Genomic DNA, 22,708 nt, shown 5'->3' with positions numbered 1-22,708 from the left:
CATCCAAACCGTTCATTCCTCCCCCGTCTTGCCTCCTGGACTTTTCTGCTGGCTCCTGACCGCAGCCTGCACTGGACCTGCACCAGCACCATCATCACATCACCATCTCATCCCGTCCCATATCATTTTCATTAACCGACCATTCAATACTTCTGCCACCAGTATCCCAAGTCATCTTGTACCAGTCCTCATCTCATCCCAAGGTTATACACACTTCACCATCCGGCGACCCTTATCCATCTCGCCATCTACACCTCCATGACATTGATTCGCCATGCCTTACAACACTCGTCGCAAATCTCTCTCCCTACCATCTCTCGGTATCCACGTGCCTAGCTCCTCACGCATTCACCGCCCATCTCTAAAGTCAACGCAGGACTCGGAGTCGCTACAGTCACCTCCTTCCAAAAAATTAAAACGCTCCCATACCAACGATGAGCCCCTGTCGCCAGTCTCATCTCCTCGTTCCAAGGTTGGTTCTCCAGCACTCGATGAGATCGCTGCAACAACGTTTGCCAATCAAAGACATGCAGCCGAACAAACTCCTCCTCCCTCACCTGGATCGAGACCTCAGTTTCGCAAAGTTGACATCGATGGAATCAACGACGACATTGTCATTGGGGTCATTGAGCAGCTCGAAAAGACGGGCAATCGCCCACACCTCATCAGAGATCTAGCGACTATCCTGGCCTCGACCAATAACAGTATTGCTCAGTAAGTCACTCCTTCCTTGATGCGCGACTCTTGCTGACCTGTGATAGTTCTGCTAATCCAGCCGCCCTCCTCTCATCCCGTCTGAGTCTATACCTGAAACGACCATGGACTGCTTTGTCACCATGTCCCTTGGCCAAGGAGTTGATACCGGTTCACCCGAGAAAGGTCTTCTTCTTCTTAACTACTCAACCACGAATGCCCCTACCAGAATCGTCTGATGACATTCTACCACCCCCTCTTATCCCCGCCAAGAACCTCACCCCCAGCGTTTCCGATCACAGCCAGATCGATGATTTGGAATTGGACCAAAGAGATCGCTCTCGAATGTCCCCTAGTCCAGAGGTAGAACTATACTCCCCGGAACTAGACCAGGACGATTCCATGCAGCCTACCACACCAGGCGACCACTTTAGTGCTAGGAGCAGTCTTAACCCGGATGGTACTCCCGAAGTCCGACGCCGGCCAAATCGTGCTCCTAGTCCTCCACTAGAGGCTGACGAACGTGGCTTTACCGAGACTGCTACTGCTGTGCGTGCTCGTGGCATGAGTCTTCGTAACCCAACCATTCAAGAATCGGTCGAAAGCGACAAACAAGTCTCAATAGTCGAGGTCTCCGAGGAAACCCCTGAAATGCGACAAAAGAGAGATCGCGAGCTAGGAATGGAACTTTTCGGTACCTCACATTCCGGGCTACAGGCCCCAGAACAGAAACTCCTCATCAGCAGTCCGATGATTCCTGCTCGACAAGACCATCACTCAACCATGACCAAGATGAATCTCACATTAAACCTTGATGACATTGACATGTTCGAGTCTGCTTGGACACTCAAAAGCCCCGAGCAGATGGACATTGAAGAGCTTGAGGATTTGTTCACTGGTTTTTGATCGACACCACATCTTCGGAGTCGTTCTCTATTGAATCTCACATCATCACTCCCACCTACCTCTCCACTTCTTTACTTTATCAAGTGTTATGCAGGCAACTTGAGTTTTTTTGCTTTTGATTCAAACTGGCGAAAACACGGCATGCTTGGGTCTGCGAGTTGTTGACCATTTATCATTTTAGCGACATTGTCATCAAGATTTGATCTGTTTTGAGCTATAGATGCATATTCCTGCGTCGGGGATATATTGTCACAATACAAGTGGCTGTCGAGGGTAAAGCATGATGACCAAGAGTTCATGTGTATGTAGTACTAGAAAATCACTTGACCATGGTTGATGGTTAGTGATTGCTCAAAATGCAGCGTTTCCTCTGCAAGAGATGGCAGAGAAGAAAGCGAAACGAGAAATCAATAAAAAGCAGAAGACAAGAAATATTCAAACACCAAACATTTGAGCCATCCGATTTCCATTCTTGTTGTGTTCTCACATCTCATTGTTTACCACGATAACGATAACAGCCCGCACACTGGAAAGTCAACACGGAAACAACACATGCACTTCCTCGATGCTCCGTAATCGTGACACCTGAGCTTCCCCCTTTCAGTAGTATCTCTCCATCTCCTCCACACTCACTCCCTCGTTCTCGTACTTCGTTCAACGGCCTGGGACATCCCGCACTCCGCACCAGAGACCACGAAAGGTAATTCCTGATCCGAACATCTCTTCTGTAGTTTGATGGAATTTCACCAATGATTTCTCGTATCGAGTCCTAGTATTCGATACTCTTTCCCTTCCCCGCCCAGCCTTTCTAACCAGCCATGCTGCATGTCAGTCACTTTGGCACCCCAACATGTGTTTTTTCTCGTAGGTACTCGTGAATCTACCTAGGTACGTGCCAGTTGCGACAGACCCCGTCTCTGCAACTCTTTAATTTACCTGGTCTGGCTTCGTATCTGTATCCGTACCCTTCGAGTCCAGTGAAGGTGGGAAGGAACCCACGGGCCCACAACCTAACCTTGACTCCATGCCCCGATCTACAGCGTAGTGTAGCGGCACAGTGCAGTGCGGTGCAGTGCGGGCATTCCCTTCCCTGCCTGACAGTAGTGACTAGTAGCATAGCGCGCCCAGATATCACGTACTACCTAACTAGATACCTAGCACTCAGATGCTCGTGATCCATCGATCGAATCTACGTACAAAGTAGCACTCTCACCGCCCTCGATCACCAAATAGCGATCGACTTCTTCATCCAATGCTAGTTGCGGTACGGCTTCGCCTTCGCGCTTCGGCCCCTCGTCCGCAGGCTTTTCTGTTCACCGCCATTTCTGACCGCCCTCCTCCCCCGGTGCTCGATGGATGCTGCTTGGCGGGCGTCGATTTTCGATTTTTGGACGGGCATTATGTGGCAGATTGACAGATAGACTGACTTGTCAAGTCAGGGCCTAGATTTCGCTGGGGCTTTTGGATTCCAATGACATTTGATCGCGGCTGGGCTGGGCTGCTTGTCGTGGCTGATGCGGGTGGAGTGGGAATGCGGATTGAGTTGTTTCATAGGTAGGTTAGGTATGTGTGGATTGCGTTTGAGGCAGTGTAGGGATGTGAATGGAAATGTGATGGTATGGGAAGTACAAGTTATGGGATCCTGGTGTAGACTTCACATGTGGTGGTTGGCTCGAATCGGGCTCCCGCTTTGGGATGCCCGGGGACAACGATTGGCATGTGTTAGACATGCCAGGTACAAGGCACAGGAATACGAGATACCAGCAACAAGCTCGATGGAGGCTTGCTAGGAAGACTATATCATCAAGTTGTCCTAAGGATCGGTCGGCTTTCATCGAGGAGGCTCAATGGTCTAGGCACAGGTATGTTGGATTGATCGGAAAGACTCATTCACGGCAGTCCATGCAATGGTCCTATGTTGGCTCCTCAAGGGGGGACGATATGCCCGTCGAGTGGGTGAGGTCCAACTGGAGACATGGACAGGACTTCGTGCATCAGCATAGCATTCAGGAAGATTGGAGCCCCTTTTCAACCTGCAGCTTGACAGCCTTGCGCTTTCGAACAAGTTGGCATCGCAGCTCATCATCATGGCGATGAATTGTTGGGTTGCTTCTCAGAGCCTTCGCCCTTCTGCTTATCTTTATGTCGATATCGATCTGCCCAACAGGCTCCGACACCAGACATGGCTGGAATTGGTGCTCTGAACATGGGGTACCAATTGATATCAAGGTGGACTCGTTGTGCAGTGGGCAGGAAGAGTTGTGGATGGCAATTCAGCCTCGTTTCACGATTCCATGCTCTTTTTCCCGGCGGCGCGCTTTGGGATTCACTTGCTCTTCGAGACTGATCCTCCGGGACGAGAGGCTGCTTATATACTCGGTGACTTCTTGCCACAACTTGCCAGAGACATGGCGAAGTCGTCACTCATCTTGAATGGCGAATGGGCCATCATAGACAGACATCCTTGGATGGTGAGCTGTCGATCTGAAAATCAACCGACGGCACGAAATACCCTGATGGGTAAGAGATGTATGGTGGAGGAATTCATGTACACAGAGAGTCCTCGGAATTCTACATCCACTGATGTGGGTGATGAAAATCCCGCTGAATGAGATACTATATAGTGATGTGGAGAATACTGACGGCAGTCGTTCGCATACCTGGAAAACGACCACTCAGATCGCATGGAAGCCATTCCAAAGAAATCAAGGACTTGTTTGGAGTTAAATAGCAGTGCGCCATTTCAGTCTCCATTGCCCTGATCATCATAAGCTCAACCAAGCAATGCCTCCCCCATAGCTAATGCTTGTCTGTCTGACTCTTTGCCGACTGTAATCAAATATCCAGACCGGATACAGCCTTGCGGGGTATCAATCCCTGGGGCCGAAGGCATGCCTGTGGTACGAACGGCATGGTTTCGAATAATGACTGGATGTCCCACAGTATACGTCTTGATAATTGGCACGTCGAAAATGACAATCGCCTTCTCTCCTGACGAATTGCACCTGGCCGTTCTGATCTAACGTTCTGAAGAGAGAGCAATAATCCTCCGGCTAAACAGCTCAAGGAGCTCAGCAGCTTCAAGTTCGAACTCTGATGATATCGTGGGCAAGCAGTGCACCCCATATCATTCTTGACAGTCTAGTATCATGCTTGTTGCTCTGGACGATAAGCACACCGGGCATTATTGTTGTTAGAGAAAGGCTTGACCAACAGTCTAGACACTGACAGGGTCAGTCTGACTCGCAGAATCTCAAGCGATCCCTGCGACCTGGTCAACGAGTTGTCTTCGAGTGCTGAGTTCCGTGTCACAACCAGTAAATGATCACCTCAGAACTTGAGACTGTAATCAGTATTATCAGTGGATAAGACCGAGGGAAAAAGGATGAGTATGAAGCTGATATAAAGCCTAGCTATTCTCTCTCCTCTCTGTGACACCTTTGAGTCTTCAAGCCATAATCACTCATTCACCTCAACACAAAGAGCATCTGACCACCTCCAACAGCCACTCCATCTATCTAGTCATCAACAATGCAGCTCTCCGTTCTCCCAGCCCTCACCGTCCTCCTTGCGGCCATGCAAGTGCAGGTTCAAGCGGTTGCACTACCCGACCCAGCCGCCGAGATCAGCCCATACAAGGCTACTCTGGACTGGCTCTTCAAGCGCGGAGGGACACCCTACTGCTGCATTTTCGCGAACCATATCCAATGCTGCGAGTGAGTCCTCTGATACTTTGCATGATTTGGCATGGCAAGACTTAGAAGATTGTGATGCTGATTTTGATGTGACCAGTCGTAAGTGAGATGCGGTGTATGGAAACAGCGACCAGAAGGTTTCAGTGTGCACCGAAGGGGATGGTGAATATCTAGGTTAAGATGGTGGGCTGCCTGATTTTGTATCGTCTGCGAGGATTGCCGAGAGGCGAAAGGGCGGAGGCTCAAGAAAAAGATCTCCATGTCATCCTGTTGTTGTAAAGTCGGTTGAGACCTTCTTGACAAGCACTGAGGTTGACTAGCCAGATCTTCAAATTCAAGACCACCGATTCCATTCCACCTATTTGGGGAGACTCGTGGATCATCTGGTGGAAGCCCCCTCGTAACATGCGTAAATCCTTGTCGCAAAATGCATCGATGTGTTGCTCGGTGCTCTTCATAGCATGGTCCTGTAGTATCGAAGGACGCCCAGTTCAGTGTCAAACATGTGGATCGGTATGTAAGTTCCTGAATTGCAACGATTGCGTGCGGCAGGAAACATTTTATTTATTGACACGAGAACCACTGTACATTGCAGGAGCGGATTTCTATGCAATTTAATCTCGTCGTATACCCGTATCATTGCCGCATTTAGTCATCCTCGTGACTCCCGGCTGGGTATTAGTGTTAGGGAAATTCGTGTTGTATCGTGATATACGAACTCTGATTGCTGATAGCCCACACCAATTTGCGGGTTTTGACTCATCAATAATCAACATTCCAGGTTCTGTTCTCCGACTCGCCTTTCATGGGCGTCCAACAGCGCTCCTTGGAACTCAGTCTATCCAGCTCTCGTGCCATCCGAAAACACTCGGCTTTCCAAGACACGATCCCTATGTTCGGCTGGCAAAACTAGGACCCAAAAAGTAGGAGCTGGTGGGAGAGTAAGGATCGCAAATCACCTCGGGTATGATCTTCCATCAGTTGAAAGCCCAACAAACCAAGAGGTCAATTCCCTAAGCCGGGTTGCTTCCAAACAGATACATCCCTCACAGCAGTCTTGGACGAATTTCTTCATAAGATAATGCGCATGGCTCAAAGATGACGGCACCCTGCTGACCTACCGAGAGGTCTTCGGGCTGGGGAGCGTTGCACCTGTGAGTCTTGATGATCCTTTGAATGGCGTTGCAACGGTGCTCTTGACCCCGACGTTCTTGTCGAAAGGGGAGTTTTGAACAGTCCCAATAGCAATTTTCAGTCAGCTGGCCACTCCCCTCTAAATACTTACTGCGAGACCTCCGAGTGAAATGTTTCAAACTGAGCATGGTGATGCCAAGCAGGTTCCTAGCTTTTGGGATCTGAGTACATTCTGCACATCTATCATCATCATTAGCAACAATAGGGTCCCCCAATCCCTCAAAAAAGAACGCCAAGCGTATCTCTGGGAGTAACTGATTCCAGCCTCCAAACCAAGGTAATTGCCTCCAGCTAAAGTCGTGCCTCTTAAGGTCAAAGAATTCAGGTGGGTCAATCACATCCTTCATCTCCCAGCCATTAACACTTCCTCCTTCCGATGACTTTGCGAGCTTCTCCAGCGCAAGAAGGAACATTCGCACAATGTTAAACAAGAAACAAGGAACACTGTTGCTACCTAAAGGAATAGGTTCATTTCGATGATCCCACAAGGCCTGATAAGCGGACTGTCCTCCATCGTAGCTTGCCGTCGCGAAATGTATAGGAAGTGACAACGTAGGGTCGTCCACCATTAGCTGTGCCATGTAACTCTGCACTAGCTGCAGTAAAAACGATGTTTTCGGAATGAGCCAGGCTTGTAGAGTAGAATGACGAAACAGTAGTACTTGGCTTTTAGTAGCATTAATGAGTGCTGCCTGAAGATTTTCTTCATGTTTCTCGAACGCGTTAATTTGGCTTCTGCCTCGCTTAATGGACTTGCCCGCAGTGGCACCTATGCCATGGAATGATAGATTAAAGTTGAGATTTGTCGTCGTTTCAATAACATTTCGTCTATGGTTCCTAGCATTGGACCACTCGAGAAGATGTGGGTCCTGTCTTGACGTTCCAAAGGTTATCAAGGCCGAAATGCACCATCCCACAAAGCGTCTCTTAGGTGATGTGAGTTCAATCAATACTCGTGTCTTGTACCATTTACGAGGAGGAGTCTTCGAAGACAACCGAACCTCCTCTTCTCTCTCAATTCCACAATCGTCGTTTCTTAGATAGTCCAACGTCTCTAAATGCCATTGCAAAGACCGCGATTTGTCGTCTTTATGAATTGGATACAACGCACTTCGAAAGCCATCAAGATAAATGCCTCCATCTTCCATAACAGGGAAGTCCACGCCGGATATAGCGACCAAAACTGGATATTCGATCTCTAAGCCCATCATATTGTGTGGGCGCTCGGGAATCGGACCTTGCGATATTGCATTCGTGGGAAAGAGTGCAAGCCAGCAGGATGAATCGGACACAGCCTCGTGTTCCAGGACACTCTTGACGAGGCTGTAGATAGTTTCGCTGCCGAGCTCGACGATCACGGATTTATCTCCCAACGCCCCGGAATAGTTGGGGAGGGAGTTGGCCGAGGGGAGAAGAGCATCAAATAGCCAGCCAAATATATCAGCAATCATTTGCATTTCTTGCCACGTTCCCTGAACAGCTATGGACGGTGCCCAATCTGCGAGCGCTGATCTCTTCGCGTCTGAACACAGCGTCACTGTGGCTTTTATAGGTGGCAGCGTTTGCACAAGTCTCTCATTTGAGGTGCTGTCCAAGCTCAGCGTATCTACCAAAAGAGAGGTGATATAGTTCAGAAGCCTGGATCCAGCTGGTCCCCAGCGCCACTCGACATACGTCTTGCAAGTTGTACACCACGCAGCTTTGTCATCTTCGGCAACAAGTACAACGACATCTTCAAGTGCCAAAGGAGCTTCAAACTCCTGGGTGATGTAATCCATCATCGGACGCCAATATTTTAGAATGACCCGGAAGTGTCGCTCCGCTGTAGTAAGAGCAAAAGGCTCAGCTGATAATGAAGATGTCTCGAGTGGGGCTTCGATCTTTGCTTCCTGGTCGATTTGTTCAACAGCGCAACATGTACTTCCATCAATAATGTCTTTTGAATCGACTTCGAGCTTGCGCTTCTTTCCTAATGGTCCTGTTCTCTCCTCGCTCCTATCTCTGACTCTGAAAGACAAAGAGCTTCCACCAATGTAATCTCTTGAGTCTACGTCAGCTCGCCAGCTCGCGGGTGGGACTTGAAGCGTTGCTTCTCCGGAGCTCTCAGCAGCATAAGACAAAGCGCTTCGACCGCGATCATCTCTCGAGTCGACATCGACCTCACCTGTATTGAGAAGTATCTTCACCACATCTGTTCGGCTATTTTCGGCAGCATAGGACAAAGGAGTTCTGCCAGCCTTATCTGGTGAGTTGATCTCAGCTTTGCCGGTATTGAGCAGGATCTTCACCACATCTGTTCGGCCATTTTCAGCAGCATAAGACAAAGGAGTTCTGCCAGCCTGATCTCGTGAGTCGATATCAGCCTTGCCGGTATCGAGTAGTATCTTTACAATGTCTGTTTGACCAGATGCAGCAGCATGAGACAAGGGTGTCGTACCCTCGTCATCTTGCGAGTTGATCTCGATATTATAACTCTCTAGTAATGTCTTCACTACTATTGGCGCTTGGGCGCGACAGATAGCGGCAGATAATGCACTCCGACCAGCAGAATTCTTTGCATTAACGTCGACTCTCCTACACTCTGGAGCAGCCTCTGTGCTGTTCTCTGAAACATGTGCAAAACCACCAGCGTCAGAAGTATTTACCGATTGATCCCGCCGTTGCGCTTCAAATGCCTGAAATTCGCGGAGAACTTTGACTGCCGTTTCGCTATTTTTTGCTGGAATAGATTTTAAGGCTGACATGAGAGGAGTCCATCCCGATTTGTCTTTCAAATTAACATCGGTCATGTCATGCTCAAGGAGAAGCCGCACGAGTTTCTCATACCCTGACTGGGCTGCGGAGTGAAGAGCAGACGTGCCGTTGTAAGCTGTCATGTTTGGATCTATTCGAACTTCTTCGAGAAGAAACTTGGCAGTCTCGTAGCACCCTGCAGAAGCAGCCCGTGCCAATAGTGAAAGGCGTTCATAACCGCTACGATAATCCTTTAGTCGATGGAGCGCCTCAATGCTTGCGCTTTGTAGGAAGATCATGCTTGCCATATCGTCACAGAACTCCAGAACTTGAGCAAGAATGTCGTTCTTCTGTTTGTATAAAACATTCCAGCGAGATTTTGATCGATTTTCGCCAGTCACAATGCATTTGCTCAGGTGAATCCGCGCAGGGTGCTTGAGAGGGAGCACTTCAACATGAAGTTCTAGGAAGTACTGGATGACCTCTGTATTGCCAGCAGCAAGTGCTACAAAGAGTGGCGTGCCGAAACGCTCCCTTCCAAGCTTGGTGTAGGACGCCTTCATAGGGTGATGGCCGATAAGTTTTGCTGCATTTATCTGTGCCAAAATGTACAGCAATCTGGCGTCCCAATGGTATCGACGACTTGTTCTGGGCTGAAATGTGTTGTGCAGAACTATCCACGTCACTCGATCAAATTGTTCAAGGAAATCTGACTGAGAGATCTGGTTGGAAGCCGCCCTATCAGCATGGTACAGCACATTATCCGTAGCGTATCGTAGGAAAGGATATGCTTCAGGTTCAAACTTCCGAGCTTCTGACAAGAAAGGCACTGCCTGTGGGTGAAGAATAAAATCACAACCAAGAACATTTGTTTTGAACGCTTCGAGGTACGATACACAGCACTTCTTTAATCGATCTTGGCTCTGGGCAGCATACTCGACTGTCACTTCACTCCAAAGATCTTGCAGTCCATTCTCCTTGAGAAGAAAATCTCGCACAGATTCATGGATGAATTGAACAATGGAGGAGGATCCAGATTGTACGATTTCGGCAAGGCCTTTGGACGAAGACAGAACAAATTTCTTCATGACAACAAGATCGGTGGACTGTTGTCCTGCCGCAATGATGTCTTGATCAGTCTCTACCACCACAGCACAATAAAGCTGTCTCGGCCGAAGAGGCTCTTTCGCAAAGAGTAGCCATTGCAGGCAGAGGAGTACCTGCTCTCGGTTGCTACAGTGTCGTGTGAGTATCTGCTGGAAGAGAGTAGAGAGCTGCTCAGGGATATCCTTAAGTCTTTGGCGAAGAGCCTTCATTTGTCCATGATTGTACTCGACATTCAGCAAGTCAACAACCAGAACAACCCACATGAAGATGCCACCTGATTTTTCTTGTACTTCAGCTCTGACTTCATCAGCTAGTGGCCCAGTACCAATATCAAGTACGCCCTCGATATAATCAGTGATGTCATGATCGTGGCCAGCACGTCCGTCCAGAATCAGTTCTCGTGCTCTTCTGATGGAGATACTGGGATAGTGGCGACTTGAAAAGCACACCTGGAATTGGATCTGGTGCTGCCACGCGAGCTGCCCTAGTTGGGAGAAGGAAGACACCATCTGACGAATTTGTTCTTCGTCGCATTCGTCCAAGGCATCGATGAAGCAAGTCACCGGCCGTTTCAGCTGCATGATAACTGCTCTGAACAAGGATTCAAGCGACTCATTGGTCCACACGAAAGTTTCTGACTGGTATTCGTCCATCATAACGTCATCCAAGACATTGGAAATGAACTGATCAGTTTGCCGTCCGAGAAGTTGGCAGAGAAGTGATCGGTACATCCCAGGCGTAGATTTCTCTAGGTCGTGGCCTCTGACATTGAAGAAGAAGGAAGCGAATGTGGTTGCTTCCATCTTTTTCCGAGTCGCAGAGAACGCATACTTCATGAGCGTTGACTTTCCACAGCCTGGACGGCCTGTGATCCACAAAAAGCCATTATTCTCTTGTGCGTTGCTGTGTGCGAGCCAGTCTCGAAATTCGGGCTCCTCTAGAATCCACGCGCAAGTATGCACATGTTCTTTTCTGATATACGTCCAGCGGGTGTCGATGTTTTTGAACTTTAGACTCTCCAAGAGCCTTGTTCTTTTATACTCTGCAGTTTCTTGACTAGATCCAAAGTTCACAGTATTCGCATAGACTTGAGCAGAGTCTAGCTGATTGGAAAGGGTGAAGTCGCCGTCGAAAACAATCGACATGATCGTTCGAGATAAAAGGGATCTTTGAATAGTTGAGAGGCGCGGGCTAGGACATGCGGTAGATGGACAGCCGTTGGGTCATAAGGGTGACTGCGATAAGATTTGAAAAGACTGCGATGAGTGCAGAGCTCGGTGAAGAGATGATGGACGGTGCATTGTCTGCAGTCCTTTTCAGGGCTAAGTTGAGAAGGCAGTTCAAGGCAGCAGAAAGGTCGAGTCTCGGCGCCTTCAGTCATTGGGTCGGATGTTGCAATGAGGCTGGTGATGGCAAGACCTATTCTGCCTTGCAGATGTCCCAGACGCATCATTATTTTGATCGTGGAAGCCATCGCGAACTTGGTCATGACTGACTTCCCTTGACCCCGACTAATGTCACTATTCGAGATTGCCATAATCTGTGCATTGTGCGAGGGTTATGATGCAGTGAAAGCCATTCTCGATGAAGTATACGATGGTGACATCCACAGGAAGGGACAAAATGACCCAAAGAATTACACGCTGGGGAAGATCAGCGCATTAAACGTGGTATTGAGTTTACTGCCGAGGATGGGGAAGAAACACGCCGCCAGTGGATCCGCGTACTTCCGCACAAGCTTTCCCGACATCAAGCTGTGCTTCCTAGTGGGTATCTGTGCTGAAGCACCCCGCAACAAAAGGAATGAAGAACTCCTTCTCGGTGATGTTATAGTCTCGACGGAGCTTGTGCAATCAGACTTCGGGAGACAATGGAAAGATGGAATCAGCCGAAAGGACACCATCGGTGATAACTTGGGCCGGCCAAACAAAGAGATCCGAGTGTTTTTGGCAGAGCTCCAAACATGGGAAACCGGAAAGAAACTCAGAGCTGACGCTGTCGCTTCCTTTGTGAAAATGCTACAAATCAGAGACGTCTGGCAGAACCCTGGTCGAGAGCATGATATTATGTTTGACCCTGATTATGAACACAAGCATCAAGTCGAAGGAGAATGCCACGTTTGCAGTCCCGACGAGACTTGCGATCTGGCGCGAGGGGCGTCCTGCAAAGACGTGAAATGTGACACGGTAAAGATACTGGTGCGTGGTAGTGATCGGGAGGATGAACATCTTTTGATACACTTCGGTGCATTCTCATCCGCCGATCAAGTCATTAAATCCAGCAAACACCGGAACGCAGTGACCGCAGCAGATGGAGCCATTGCGTTCGAAATGCAAGGGGCTGGTGTGTGGGACAACTTCCCCACGATCATTGTCAAGTGCGTCTGTGACTACGCTGACAGTCACAAGAACAAGAAGTTCTAAAAATATGCAGCTGCAACGGCAGCCTCCTGCTTCAAAGCTATTCTCAAAGAATGGGAACGAGGGAGGACCCCAAGAGAAGAGCAATCGTCAGCATCTGCATCTGCTATTGTACCAGCGTCCTCCTCCTCGCCAAACGCTCCAGTGATTCATAACAATTATGCTGGAGGTAACTTCAAAGCCGACAAGGCCTTTTATGGAGGTAACTTTACTGCCGATACGATGACGTTTTAAGAATGGGGAGCGCTGATCACAAAATGCGTCTTGCTGGCTGTTCAAGATAGGTACTTGCTATCTTCTCTTTGGATATCGAGTAAGATAGCGCTTTCATTGCCAACGAAGCTTTTCTCACTACAGTTGACCTCCAATACCACACTGAATGGACCGACATGATTCTTTACCATAACTTTTCCCAATTCCTCCTGAGAACACTCATCTCCGCAAGTCTCTTCTTCTCATTCTCCTCCAGACCACCTTCCTCCCAATGCCTGCACTCGCGATCGATCTCAGCCTTGCCACTATACAGATCGGCAGTCTTCGCATTGACAAACTTGGTGCGCTTGAAGATCTTCCAGAAAACGAACATGAAGATGCCAAATGCGAGCCCGAAATAGGATGTCACGAATCCTTGAGTATCCCATGGCACAAACACGTCAAACCCGATGAACAGCATCGCCAAGCAGGCAATGAAGATAGCGAAATATGCAGAGTAAGGGGCAAATGGTGCCTTGTACGGTAGAGTGTCTCGGTCGAGTCCCTGAGCCTTGCAGGCATTGTACCAGCCGATAAATACCCAGAGCATACCTGTGTAGGTCATGATGAGTGCGATGGTTGTGAGTGACACGAACCAGAAGAACACCTTGACCGCACTGTCGGATGCCACAAGATATGTAACGCAAGAGATCAAGCTGACTGCAATCACACAGTAGATAGGGATACCGGATTTCGTGCACTTCATGAAAAACTTTGGCGCCTGACCGTCGCGAGCAAGAGAGTAGAGTGTTCGACTAGACGAGTAAAGGTAGGCATTACCGCAAGACCATCCAGAGAGGAGAATCAAGAAGTTGATCAGGCCTGGCAGTCCGGTGATACCGAGATTCTGGATACCGATGACCCATGGGGATGCAGCGGCACCAACATCGCCTCCTTTGATAGCCCCAATAAGTCGAGTATCTCGCGACGAGCAAATGATGCCCACAGCAAAGACACCCACAACGTAGAAGCCGACAAGTCGGTAGAAGACGAGTTTTGCAACGCGGGGGATCGTTCGTCGAGGATTTTGGATCTCACCAGATGCGAGGGCGATGAGATCCGGGCCCGCAATCGTGAAACCAGCGTATCTGACAACACTCCACCAGCCTAGGAAGCGGCCGGTACTGCCACTCGCATAGTATGGATGTGTAGCAAGGCCGTTCTTCCAATAACGGAAACCATAAGCATCGTGTTTGGGGTTGCCTCCCACCATGGTGATGAACGTCAGAAGAATCAAGCCGATAAGAAGGAGAACTTTAGTCGAGGCCATGACGAATTCTGATTCTCCATACCATCTGAGATCAATATTAGCCACGATTCGACCTGTTCGATCGCCTTGAGGACACTTACTTGACAGCCACAACATTGAGAAGGAAGCAAACCACTAAAGTCATCGTAATCCACACGGCCGGATTGACGTCCGTATTCCAATACTGCATGACGGTCGCGACAGCCGAATACTCAGTACACACCAGCATCGCACCGGCAAAGAAATAAGTCCAACCCATCGCAAAGCCGAGCGCAGGATCGACATATCTCCCAGCGAGTTCAAACACGGTGCCTCTGACCGGCAACCAAGCGGCAATCTCAGCAACACACAGATTGCAGGGCCAGATGAACAGCAGGCCCCAGAAGAGATAACCCAGGAGCAGCGACAATGGACCAGCCTTGCTCAGGCTGCCGCCGATACCGACGAAGAGACCTGTTCCGATGGAACCGCCGATCTGCATGAGCTGCACGTGGCGAGGCTCGAGGCCGCGCTTCGTCTGTCCGAACTTCGCCCATTCCGCTTCCGAGAGCCGTCGCTCGTACAGGTCGCCTTGGTCGTCGTCGGGCTTCAGGGGGAGCTCGTTAGACACGGAACCGGGGCCGTCTTTGACCTGTCCGGTCTTGACGTCGCTTTCGGGATCCATTTTTTGTACTTTGGAGGGGTTTGATGTCCCAGAAGGATGGATGGGTGGTGGGGAGGAGGGAGGGGAGAGAGAGGAGGGTTGAGGGTCGTTTGAGGAAATCCCACTGGTAGTATATATAAGATTTCCACGAAGGATGTCAGCACCCACCACCTCTCATATGAACGCCGCTAGAAGCAAGCAGAGAACCATCTTTCGTCGCGTGAGCATTTCGGATATCTCCACGGGAAAGTGCAGGGAACAGCTGATATGGGACTCGCTGTCAATTGCCAGGGTGTTATGAGCTCGAGGCAAAATTAACAAAGATCCAATAGTAAGTAATATGATAATTAGATGATCTTGATTGTCAAAGTTTACCCCTGTAACACGATAAAGGATGTCAGAGATAATCGCTCCAGGCTTCCTTGCATTCATACTGGCTATAGCTCAAAAATACTGTGACCATGACCTCAGAAAAATCTCAGAAGCATGATAACTGGTGGAGAAATATCAAAACACAAGGGTTTGATGGCTCGAGACGGCGGAATAGGGTTGCTTCCCGTACTCGCCAAGCCTTGGCGGCTTGTCTGGTTCAAGCAAAGCTCGACTTCCGACCGGCTGTCGATCCCGCCTTCGCACGAAAGCCGGGAAGCAGTCAGCGACACAGCGAATGTGATTGCTTCAAGCCGGTCGGTTGTTGAAAATTTGATGGAGAAAGGCACCCAAAGATGCATAGCGGCAATTGAACTGTCGATAAGGCTGGGCCCGCCATGAGAAGTTGTCAGCGAGACGGTCTTCGCCCATTCTCTCACAGTTCTAGCTTGCTTCTAGAACAACTTGATGTCTGCCGTGCATATCCGATGGAAGATATCCGTACTTCCTTTGAGCCGTGGTTAGGTGCGTTGGCTGGACTTGCACAAATATAGGACTGAAGGCCCACCTCTTACCCCAACTGAAACCCCGTCACTCCACGATAATGGAAATTTCTCGTATACGGTGACTGATTGCAGACCTTCATTTCCCCCTGGAAACAGAACCCGGCCCGGGCCATAGAGTTGTCTCTCAATCTTGCTCGACATAATGAACGGTTCGATGTGCAACACCCGCCTCGCACCACAGAGACTATTAGTGCCAACTGTAAAGTCCGCTTAGATCGCCAGGACTCGCTTTCCTGTTGCTCTCAAGGCTGGAACCCAGCCTGGAACTTCCGTCGACCCTTCATCGTCCCGAAGTGACCAGGCTTTTTGAACGATATTCCAAAGATGTGGAATGTTGCCTATCCGGTGTCGCAGCATCCCATTCCACCATCGACGCCAGACATCTCGTTCTGAGCCTTGTTTGGCTTCGCAAGAAGCAATAAAGCCTGGCCAAGTAATTGTGGCTGCAACGTTGGAGTCGTAATTCGCCTCCGACTTGATGCTCTCAATGGTCATGAGATGATGGGCGACCAGTTCAACATAATGGGACATTTCTGAGGAGCTACAAGGTAATATCCGCGTGTGGTAGTATACCCGCAGACAATTAGCAAATGCAAGGAGGTGAGATCGGGCCAGCTGAAGACTAATATGACAGTCTCGCTCTGAGTCCAACACAAAGAGCTCTGACAATGGCTCCGAGTCGATAGACCAGTCTGAGATATCGTCAGACAACTTCGTGCAGGCGGCAATGAGCGATGTGGGCAGTGGCATGTCTTTAGAGACGTAGAAGGAGATGTTTTGAGATCGAGCGACTATTCGCCGCATGAGGCGAGCTAGAGAATATGTAATCCCATAGGTGACTTCCAATCCATGGTGGACGTTGAAGCGCTCCTCTTCCACGTCGCTCGAGTCACTGGTGTCATATTGCCATGGGATTGAAGGCAAGTCTATCGAAGTGGTACTGGCAACTGTCGAGAGAAAGGATGAATTGGCGATCAGGCGATCAGTGATAGTTGATGTTTTGCCATCATTTCGAAGTTGCCGAGCGAGGAGTTCAAGACCATCAAGATGAATCCAGTACTCACTCATAGAGCCTTCCATGATCTGTGGGAATAATTGTCAACAGAAATCGTTGATTCAAGGAGCGCACTTACATCCATAGACGAGAATGCCAGCATCGCGGAAAGCAGTGTCTCAAAGTGCGGTACTGAGGATTGGTGAAATTCGGTCGAAGGATAATTCCCATTCTGCACAGGGAGTTCCCCAAGAGCCTTCTGTAAGGATGCAAATGCTTTGGCACGAAAACTTCTACCTATAAGGTCGAATCCCGAGTCACTGCGTACTCCGGAGCCTCGCAGTTGGAAGGCGGAAGTCGCCAACAGTGCGTAGAAAACCGCGACATTGCTCGAGGGGAGATTGGTGCCTATGTCCCCGACACCAAGGATGAGACTTGCTGCACCAATCATGGCGTTCGGTACATATACTGATGCGTATGGGCTCTCAGGGTGTGGAAGTGGAGGTAACACATTTGCCACATTGATTACGTAGTTTTTCATTAGTCGATCGACAATAGGGTCCTCGAAGATCGAGGAAGATGATATCGTTGACATGGGGGAGCCATATGTGACGAGTGAGTCTTCATTTTGCCACGAATTCGAGGGTGATGAGAGTGATCCTCGACGTCCAATATCGATATAATCATAGATGGTGGCACTGTCACTTTCGGAACATTGATGGATATGTTCAGCAGTGTCCTCATTAGATATCGACGTCGTACTAGCACTTGTCGTTGGACTGTGTGAGCCATATGGATCGTGCGCGTGTCCGCGAAAGACCGAGAAGGGGCCTGTTGAGCATGATTGTCCTTCAATATTGATAGCATGGTAATCATCTATCAGTGCAATCTGGCGATCGACCTCATCAAGTTGAAATGGCCACGATCGAGAACCTAAAACATTGAAAGATATAAGCCGCGATCCCGGTGAAGAACCTGCATTCTACACTCATTTAGACAGAATCACTGGGTAGGAGTCACACCTTCTAGCGTCATTGCCTGCCGCTTGATGGCGGAAGGCGCAACGGTATCTTCATCGGTAATCCAGTACAGCTTCAAGCTATAGCCCTCACAATGTAAAGCAGACTTTTTACACCGTAAACATGCCGGACGAGTTGCATCGCACTTGACTTTGCGACCTCGGCAGGTCCAACATCTAGTAACAGCCGATAACGCGGTAAGTTAAGGTGGCCACCAGTCTTGCTGTTGGGGTTTGTTGCTCACCCTGTAAAAGTCTTGGTTTTCGGCTTCACTTCTCGGACTCTCCTTTTCGAAGTTGCCATCACTTTAGCCTATAGGCTTGATATTGAATCAAACAGAGGTGCACTGTCCATAGCGACCAATCACGCCAGAGGTGGCACTTGCCGACACCATCAGGTGGAACTTGTGAATCGGCGCTGCCCTTTCTCCGCTCGAAAGAACTTAGAGTGCGCTATGAAAGACGGGTGAGGGTGGATGTAGCAGCAAGGAGAGTGATGGGCTCCAGGGGACCTGAATTGAGCGTGGGGTGTAGTTGGCTGTTTAGAGATAGATTGCTCGTTGAAGATAAAGTCGCGTGAGCTGTCGTTGACGTTGATGCGAGGGAGTCGTTAGTGAGGAGTTAGGTCGTTAGATACGCCAAGAAACCGGGGACCACGCCCCCCAAAGCAACGTGGTCTCCACCCGCCACGGGCTGTCGCTTCCAGCGCAAACTCCCGCTTTACCTCGTACTCTTGTTTGTTCCCGAAAGTAAAGTATCGCTAAGCGTGTTCAATCGTCAGAGACCCTGCACTACTACTCCCAGCTCCATAGTCGTACTCGGCACGCATGCATGGAGATAGCGACATTGGAGTCTGGTGGCGTGCACGGGTTACATCAGTCTATTTCCTTATCGACACGTTCGGCACCGTCCAGAGATTGCGACAGAAGAAACTCCAATCTCGCTTTACCGAGGCCTTGGTGCCTTTGCGTTATCTTCTTGTATCTCCTCCAATCAAATGGTAATGTTTTGAACCACCGACATTGCATGTAAGCTGGGGACGCTTCTCGGCATTCAGGGGATGCGAATGCAAAAATCTTCGCAGATGGGTCTCGATAGGGTACATTTGCCTGAATCTAATTCTACAAAGGTCTACACACATATACACGAAGTCCGAAAATGAACCGATCTTGACATGGTAACAGTATTCATGAGTCGTGAAAACCTGGTATCTCAGCAAAGAAGAGATGCTCTGATACAATACTTAGTACACCATCAACAATTGTAGGCATGACACATCGTAGAAATCCCGCTGGGGCAACTTCTCAAAGCTGGAGCCTTATGCTTCAGCAAATTTCTGGCGGCCCCTGTAGTGATGCTCGTAGTCTTGTCTCGATTTACTCCTCGAAGAGGTCTTGGCAGTATGAGGCCGCCTGGTATGTTGTAATATATCTTGATAGTCGTCTTCATCGTCGTTGAGCTCCTTTGGGAGACTGTCAACACGCAGTGGATGTCCAGCGGCGGCAGCGTTCGAGAAATGACTCAATAATGCCAATTCCTCGCGAGATGCAAGGATAGGTATGAGTCGTTGATTTGATCGGCTGGGCCTTACGTGGTTCGGGATCGGGGGTACTGGAGGCAGCGCTCTATTCGGTGCTTTCGTGGGAGGTTCGGCCGGGATTGAAGGTGGTCGAGGAAAGTATTTCGCTCCTTCTTCTGATGAAGCGCTGGTGCTGTAGTTGACGAATGTGAAGGCACCAGCGTCGATGGATTCTCCAAAGGACAGGCGGGGATCGACTTCGCTATCGTTCTGGTGCCATGTGTTCCAATACTGCATCTGCTCTCTCCTATTGTTACGCTCCTGTTCCTCGGACCATGGCACATCGACGTGACGAGGGCCACGATTGTCCCTCCGACGTCCAGCCTTGCGAGAATGGTCTCTCGACCTAGGACTTTCTCCAACGACTGTATCTGATAGACCATCGAAATTGAACGACGCTAGCGAGCTAGCTGAAGTTGTTGCCGGGGTGGTGCTGACCGACATGCCACGACTTGATGGAACGTCACTTATGGGCGATTGAAGTATTTGCGCATCGGGTAAGATTGTTCGTTGTTGTTCTTGTCTCCATTCCCGGGCCAGGGTTCGTGGATTTGGTGAAGGTTGTCGAAGTCGATCATGCGATGACGTTTCTTTCACTGAACGCTCAGCAGACACAGCATCAGGTGCGGCAGAATCGCTTCTGGTATTTTCTTTAGGTTCCTTGACCTTTTCAGCAGCACAATGGAGACTGGCGATGCTGGAGAAGCGACAGATGTAATCTTCCAGCTTTTGTTCCAGCTTCTCACTGGTCAATCGAGTAGCAGGGTCTCGTTCGAGGCATTGGAGTGTTAGCTGTACGACTGGTCCAACAGCATGGTACACTTGGCTTTCGTCTTTTTTGGCTTTCTTCTCTGCCTCGTTCTGAAGCGATTGTGCCCACAGAAAGACTTGTCCAAGGTTTGCATGGAAGCTTGCATCTGCCAAGCCACCTCCTCGGCCAGCGTTCCGGTTTTTGGCTGATCGGTGTCTTGCAAATGAGCTATAGCTTCGTTTGCACAGAATAGTGAGAATATCTAGAATTACCGCGCCCAGAGAAAAGATGTCGGAAGTAAACATGTCTTGCTCAACCGATTGCCATGTTTGTACAACCGCACTTCGACCTTCAGGGGCAGAGATAAACATAGGGTTGCTTCGAAACGAAGAGGCGATGTTCCTTCCGCTAGAACCAGTCGATGATATCACGGAAGCGGGCTTTGGACGTGTCGTAGCTTGGGTTGACACCGACTTGTTATCGGTCGGAGATCTCATATTGCGTCCACGAACAGTAGGTTGAGGCGGTGCATCAGGACCCATCGCCGCGCTCAATCTCAGTCTTGCATAGTTTCCTCTCGAAGTCGGTTGAAAAGTGTAAGCTGCCGCAATAGAATCCGTCCTTGCTCTGACACTATTATCGCCATCAGAGGAATTCCACTTCTCGGACTTGCCAGTCATCTTTCGGCCCGATCGCCCACCAGACGGCAGGGATACTGTGGCAGACCCTGTATTCTGGACAGTTACCGCTCTCTTCCATCTTTCTGGTGGGGCGTATTGATATGCTTCAATGTCATCCGACCTCACACTATCACGAAGTAGGCCGTCACCATCAAGGAGACCGAGACATATCCGGAAATTGCTATCGATCTGGATATTGGACGGTCGAATAGCTCCATGGAATTCGCCATTTTTGTGAAGCCATGTCAAGGCATTGGCGAGACAATGTGGCCAATTGATGAGATGGTGGCGACGTTCGACTTTCGATAAGGCATTAAATGCTTTGGGGGTGTCGGTAAGAAAAGTTTTGAGACTCCATTCCGCCGCTGGAAGGGACAGAACATTAAACGCGCCTTGATGTAGATAGGAACCGAAAACAGAGCTGATGTGCTCGTGGCACAGTCTCCGACTCGTAGCTATCTCCATGAGAATATCCTCTTCCGTCCATTGCGAGTCCAAGACGATTCGACGGCGTAGAACTGTTTTCGCCGGTTCTGAGGGGAGCCGAACTCTGTCGGTCCCATCATTTCCTCTAGGAAGGACCACAGTCTTCAAGCTAAGGGGGATAACAGGAATAGTTTCCTCGTCAGCATATCGTATGTGCTCGCCCTCACCAACAACACGGGTAAGGAAGCGGAACTGATTCTTGTAGAACCGTTTGTCGAGAGATCGATCAGGCTGAAATGACAATCGTAAATCGGGTATTGCCTGCTCAATCACAGGAAGGTCTTCATCGTCATACGAATCGTCGACAATGCCAAATATCTGATCTGGGACACCTGTCGCTACCAGGATGAGGAAGAAACGCTTCGCCCGGGTAAGAATCCAATCAAGATAGGTATCGTCGGTCAAATCGCCTCCGAAATAAAGAGGTCGCTGTAATAGTTCCTGTTCATTGGGACGAAGATGCGAATGGACATAAGCTGAAGTCACAGTCTCATATACCCGATCATCGCTCCACCAAGGGGGTGAGGTAGGGGCCATAGTAAATGATCACTTCTCTAGCATCGGAATGTTGATAAATAATGAGAACAGCTGGAAGATGAACCAACTGCAGGATCGGGTCATGTTCAGGACAAAATTCATCAAGGAAGAAAGTCTGCACAGTAGACATCGCCACGTGGGAAATGAGCAGTCGTCATATTTAGATGAACTGGGGAAGGATACGAAGGCTCGTGAGTAGTGTCCTCCCAGGGAATACACCAAGCGAAACCAAGAAAGGCCTAATTCGCAACCAGGGTTCAGACCGACTATGATCAAAAAGGAGACAAAACTCACAGGGAAGCTTGCATCTTATGGCTTCAAAGATGACAGGAGGACTCCAGGGTCATGTCGAGAAAGAAGTGCAGCTGTCTTTCCGAGCAACGGGTGAGTAGCCGGAGAACGATGGTGATGGCGCTAGTCGGGGGGTGGGGGTGAGGGCAAAGGGCAAACGCTATGAAAGCGGTTGAAGCAGTAAGACCTGGTGGACCTATCTTATCTTGACCAACAGGGGGAAGTGACAAGCAGCTACGAGCCTTCCTACTTGATAGTTTTTGGCTGCCCTGTTACCATTGGAGAACTTCTTCTGACTGAGACAAGAGTCATCCGACATAATCGCTACTTGTCCCTTCCATCAGTTGAGGCAGCTCCGCGCTGCTCATAGTACAACTGGAGTTCAGCAACATAGGAGGGAAGAATGGAGACAAGTCGAGAGACGGGTTAGATTGTGAAGTTGGAATGATACATGCAGCAGGAGGAAGCAATCATTCCCGGCAAGGGTCGAAATTGATTTCGAAAAGCTCTAAACCAGGAGTAAACGTATGCTGGGCGGGCGATTG

General features: G+C 49.4%; 6 protein-coding genes across 6 annotated transcripts; 2 read left to right on the top strand and 4 right to left on the bottom strand.

Moving 5' to 3' along the window:
• Positions 1-274: 274 nt before the first annotated feature.
• Positions 275-1,599, top strand: LTR84_002814 (uncharacterized protein; the record flags this gene model as incomplete). Its single annotated transcript, XM_064846414.1, has 2 exons — positions 275-714; positions 762-1,599. 2 exons carry the CDS (start codon positions 275-277, stop codon positions 1,597-1,599), a joined length of 1,278 nt encoding a protein of 425 aa, XP_064706024.1.
• Positions 1,600-6,340: 4,741 nt separating this feature from the next.
• LTR84_002813 (uncharacterized protein) lies at positions 6,341-11,473 on the bottom strand (the record flags this gene model as incomplete). Its single annotated transcript, XM_064846413.1, has 1 exon — positions 6,341-11,473. The coding sequence occupies one exon, from the start codon at positions 11,471-11,473 to the stop codon at positions 6,341-6,343; it is 5,133 nt and encodes a 1,710-aa protein (XP_064706023.1).
• A 369-nt stretch (positions 11,474-11,842) lies between these two features.
• Positions 11,843-12,751, top strand: LTR84_002812 (uncharacterized protein; the record flags this gene model as incomplete). Its single annotated transcript, XM_064846412.1, has 1 exon — positions 11,843-12,751. The coding sequence occupies one exon, from the start codon at positions 11,843-11,845 to the stop codon at positions 12,749-12,751; it is 909 nt and encodes a 302-aa protein (XP_064706022.1).
• A 394-nt stretch (positions 12,752-13,145) lies between these two features.
• Positions 13,146-14,913, bottom strand: LTR84_002811 (uncharacterized protein; the record flags this gene model as incomplete). Its single annotated transcript, XM_064846411.1, has 2 exons — positions 13,146-14,295; positions 14,351-14,913. The coding sequence occupies 2 exons, from the start codon at positions 14,911-14,913 to the stop codon at positions 13,146-13,148; spliced, it is 1,713 nt and encodes a 570-aa protein (XP_064706021.1).
• A 1,124-nt stretch (positions 14,914-16,037) lies between these two features.
• On the bottom strand, positions 16,038-17,856 carry LTR84_002810 (uncharacterized protein; the record flags this gene model as incomplete). The annotated part of the gene is made up of 3 exons (XM_064846410.1): positions 16,038-16,910; positions 16,961-17,754; positions 17,844-17,856. 3 exons carry the CDS (start codon positions 17,854-17,856, stop codon positions 16,038-16,040), a joined length of 1,680 nt encoding a protein of 559 aa, XP_064706020.1.
• Positions 17,857-19,157: 1,301 nt separating this feature from the next.
• Positions 19,158-21,872, bottom strand: LTR84_002809 (uncharacterized protein; the record flags this gene model as incomplete). Its single annotated transcript, XM_064846409.1, has 1 exon — positions 19,158-21,872. The coding sequence occupies one exon, from the start codon at positions 21,870-21,872 to the stop codon at positions 19,158-19,160; it is 2,715 nt and encodes a 904-aa protein (XP_064706019.1).
• Positions 21,873-22,708: the final 836 nt, after the last annotated feature.

This window comes from Exophiala bonariae (genome assembly GCF_035927105.1).
Source record: "Exophiala bonariae strain CCFEE 5792 chromosome Unknown scaffold_14, whole genome shotgun sequence".
NCBI classification, from domain to species: domain Eukaryota; kingdom Fungi; phylum Ascomycota; class Eurotiomycetes; order Chaetothyriales; family Herpotrichiellaceae; genus Exophiala; species Exophiala bonariae.
The sequence above is the reverse complement of the archived record's forward strand: the minus strand, read 5'-3'. Positions and strand labels throughout refer to the sequence as shown.